This window comes from Raphanus sativus, unplaced genomic scaffold, assembly GCF_000801105.2.
Source record: "Raphanus sativus cultivar WK10039 unplaced genomic scaffold, ASM80110v3 Scaffold5256, whole genome shotgun sequence".
Taxonomy (NCBI): Eukaryota; Viridiplantae; Streptophyta; class Magnoliopsida; order Brassicales; family Brassicaceae; genus Raphanus; species Raphanus sativus.
Window position 1 is genome coordinate 1 of NW_026620556.1, and position 4382 is coordinate 4382.

The window sequence follows — 4382 nt, forward strand, 5'->3', positions numbered from 1 at the left end:
AAGTATGTATCTCTTTAATAATTTTAAATCTTAAACATTTCTAAATCTGAGGCAAAAAAAGAGAATAAACTCTAAAATCAATATTTATACGAGCAATAACCAAAATGAAAAAACGACATAAAAAGAGAAAAATATTGAAGATAGATGGGATTGGCACGTGAACGTAAACTTCTTATAACCATAATTAAATTTTAAATTGCTAAATCATGATATAAAACCGAGCTGACATAGTTTCATTATAACCAAATAGTAGGTCTGAGATTTTTCAGTTTAAACGTTAGGTTCTTATGCGATAAGTTATTTTTGGACCTAAAATATTTTTTTTTTAAATTGGATCAGTTTATCATAAACAAATTATGTAATTAACAAAAGTTAAAAAATTGCTTAAGAGCCAAAAATCAAGAATATAAATTTTATTTTTCATACAATATTTCTAAAATAATTTCCATATAAATTCATCATTTGCGCATGTCTTATCCTATCCTAGTGATCAAATACTTCTATTGATGCATGCACTAATTAGAGAGTAACATTGGTAGAGGGGTTGGTTACAAAAAAAACATTGGTAGAGTGGTACCCCATAAATTCTCATACTCGGTTATTTTGAATAACACGAAAATGATAATGATGTTCACAGAAAAAGGATTGGAAGAAGGATAAGTTAATTTAAGAAGTGAGAATATAAGAAAAGAGCTATATAATGAAAATATAAATGTTCCATTCTGTAGACAATAATAAGGTAAAATTAAGCTAGATTCGAACATGGTTCTAAGTAAGAGAGCTGCTCATTGTGGTTGAACAGATAATTGCTGCCAACTCCAAAGATCCGTGGTATCCAAACCATTAATAGATGCACTACTTTCACCACAACCATAAATAGCCTCATGATGATGATGATGATGATTATGTTCCTCTTCAAACACCAACATTTCTTGCCACACCAATTGCAAGTCACTTTCCGTGGACGAACCATTACGATGGTTGTTTTCCTCTTCATTCACCGAGGTCGTCAAACTAGGACACTTGGGTGTTACTTCGTCCGAGTTGCACGTGTGGTTTCCGATGTATGTGATGCTGAACATCTTGGATTCGAGCTCTAGCTTCTGCACTTGCTTTGTTGCCTTGCACCCTTGAGTGTATTTGTGTGTGCACCTAAAGTAACTTCTGCAAAATATTAATGAGAAATTTTTTTTTAGATCAAATGTCTGTGTCACAACTAACTAATCCAGACAATGGTAGATATAAATGTCTCCATGTGTTATAATTCTCGTGGACATGTCACATATAGATATTATACATACACATGTATATTCATATATAAGGGTAAAATCTCTAAAAACAACCTTGGGAATTTGGCATTAAGAATCTCCTTTTTTCCATATTTCCTCCAAGAAAATGCGTCTTCAAGTAGAGTTGACTCTACAGTCCACGTGTCAGCTCTCTTCCTGTTCACAACGTAGTAAAATATAAATAAAAATATTTGGCGTTTTATGTAATAATCGTATGATCAAAATAAACAAAATAGAATCACAAAGGGTTATCTATCACTATGGTAAAAAAAAGAAAAAAAAAAGGAGACGTGCGCTGAAAACTTTGGGTTTTACTAACACCACACCGTGTTATAGTTAGCTAGGATTCTAGTTCTTGCGTTTGTGAATTTTAAAGTAACAAAAAGTAAGCGAGAGACGTTAAAACTTACTTTCTCTTGTAGCATCCTCTTTTATTCTTGACGGGTCCCAATCTTTTCCGACTATCAACGGAGTCCTCAAGCTTGCCGTCGTTGTTACAGGAAGCATTTTGAGAGCCTTCAACGGCGGTGAAGAGAGAGGAGTGGATGGGTTCGATGGAATCAAGAGCAGAGATTGAGTCACTAAAAGACCCCGAGATTTTAGCCACGAGATCCTCCGCTGGACCAAGACCTGACCCGTGTTGAGAGAGGAGTTGCTGAAGCTTAGTGGCCAACTCATGGCCTTGAACGAGTTGATCTATAACTTCAAGCATTATTGCTTTGTTATTACTAGCAATATCCATTTTTGGTGAATATGAGGGAGTTTTGGTGGGTTTTATTTTTTCCTCTCTTGGTGTCGGTTGTATGACTGAAGGGAAGATAAGTGTGTTTAAATATAATGGAAAGGGATACTTGTAATTGTGCAATATTATTCTTTGATAGTTTTTAGAGAGAGGAAGATGTGAGGAAATGTGAAGGATGAGAGAGATGGGAGATGGGCAAAGACAGAGAGTGTGGGATAAGCTTATCCACTCTTTTAATTTGCTTAGAGGAGCATCGTGACGTCTGCTCGAGTGACGTCCGGGCGATGACATCACTCATTCCTTGATGAGAATGGGATAAAGAGTTATTCTAACTTAGGGTCATTCAATCATTTCCATAAGCCTTGTATCGAAATTCGTATTAATCAAGGATTTCCTATCATTTCTTTTTTTTTTTAACTCGAAAAAAGTTGAGATACATAGTGTCGATAAGAAACCAAAAACAAAGAACATAAACCAAACAAAATAAAACAAAAACATAAAAAGAGCCTAAAACTCATATATGTCCACAAATCTATTCCTTCCATTTTTCCAGAAGAATTCAACATCAATGGAGCTGACCTAAGAAACAAATGTCTTGAGCAGTCCCAACCCTGAAGGGAATATCACCAAGCCATACTAGAACCAGCAACATCAGAAATAATCGAGAGATCAAATCTACACCTACTCCAGCAGCTGCTATCCATGTGAAACTTGGATGACCAGAAACCACCACAAACTAAGATACAAGGACAAAAGACCTTGAAACGCTACTTGGAAAAACGTCAAAGAAGACCATCAGCTCTTACACGCGGACACTTGCAAGGCAGCCAAGTGACCTACAGAACAAAGACTGCCCACCTCCTCGCAAGAGAAAAACTGAAGGTCAAGTTAACTGCTTCGTCTAGAAACCATCTCCCAAAACCATAAAGGTCCAAGATAAGGTCTAGTAGATACCTCCACAGCGAACATAAATCACAAAAAACGAACCCAAAAAGCCAACTTAAGATGCAACGAAGTGACTGAAACAGCAAGAACCAAACAAAAGCAGTATTCCCACGACTTCAAACTAATACTAATTCACCACACAAGAACATAAGTTCCGGTGAACGAGATGCTAGAAAACCATCCTTCCCAGAGACACAAAGCCGGCGATAGAAATCCTAGAGAAACCATCCTTTTCCGGAGACAGAAAGCCAGCGGTAAAGAGCTTTGGGAGCCTCTTTCCCCGGAGTCTTAGCCGCTCCCGGTGGCGGTGAGAACCACCAACCACCAGAGCAAAAAAGAGAAGACCGACGGCTGGATTTCCTATCATTTCTAAATGATCCAACTCTTATATGATATAGTAATTGATTACATTACTTGAGTGTATATGTATTGTATAGTACCTTACTTTTTTGTCACATTTTGAATAGTATTTTTATTTGTAACAACTACTATATTTGCTATTACTAAATTGTACAGGAGTGGACGTTCGGATACCCATTTGGATTCATTTTGGTTCTATTCAGGTTTTGGATTCGGTTTTTTGGGTAAAAAATTCCAGCCATATTCGGATATTTATAAATTTTAATTATGATTCGGTTCAGATTTTTGTGGGTTCGGTTTGAGTTCAGATAACTCGTTTGAATTATTTTAAAATTTTATATATAATTTAAATTTTTCAAAATCTAAAAATAGAAATAATATATAACATGTAAATTTGAGTAATATATGCCAAATGATCCAACTTTTATATGATCCAACACTTATATGATATAGTAAGTGGTTACATTACTTGAATATATATTGTCTTTAGCATATTTTAACTATTTTCAAGATAATAATAAATTATCATTTAAATCACTAAAATTATTTATTAATTAATGTTAATAATTAAGCAAAAATATGACTAAACCTATAATTATGGAGAACATGACAAATAAGCAAATTCAGTTCTCAAATAATAGTACAAATAGATAAATTGTTCTATATCTTACTTTATAATTTTTATAAAAGAAATAATTATTTTAAGATAACAACACAATATATAAGAATTATCTTATTTTTTAAAAAAATTAATCTGTTTAATATAAATTCGTTTTTAATTATATATACAAATTCATTAAGGGTACTATCAATATTAACAATTCTAACTTTTAACGTGAGAGTTTTGTAGCGAAAAATTACTTCGCAAATAATAGTATAACTAGGCGTTTTGCCTGCATGTGCGAGTTTAATCTTCTTACAAATATTTATTAGTATATCTATACTATTGTTTGCGAAATGATTTTTTGCAATCGAGCTCTCACGTTAAAAGTTAGAGTGGTCAAAGTCGTTTATAATTGAAAAAATAAATTTTAAGATAACAACAC

General features: G+C 33.7%; 1 protein-coding gene across 1 annotated transcript; it reads right to left on the minus strand.

Moving 5' to 3' along the window:
• Window positions 1-682: 682 nt before the first annotated feature.
• LOC108836107 (probable WRKY transcription factor 70) lies at window positions 683-2213 on the minus strand. Its single transcript, XM_018609309.2, has 3 exons — window positions 1700-2213; window positions 1344-1445; window positions 683-1164 (listed from the first exon to the last, which is right to left on the minus strand). The coding sequence occupies exons 1-3, from the start codon at window positions 2029-2031 to the stop codon at window positions 786-788; spliced, it is 813 nt and encodes a 270-aa protein (XP_018464811.1). The 5' UTR covers window positions 2032-2213; the 3' UTR covers window positions 683-785.
• Between the last annotated feature and the right edge of the window lie 2169 nt (window positions 2214-4382).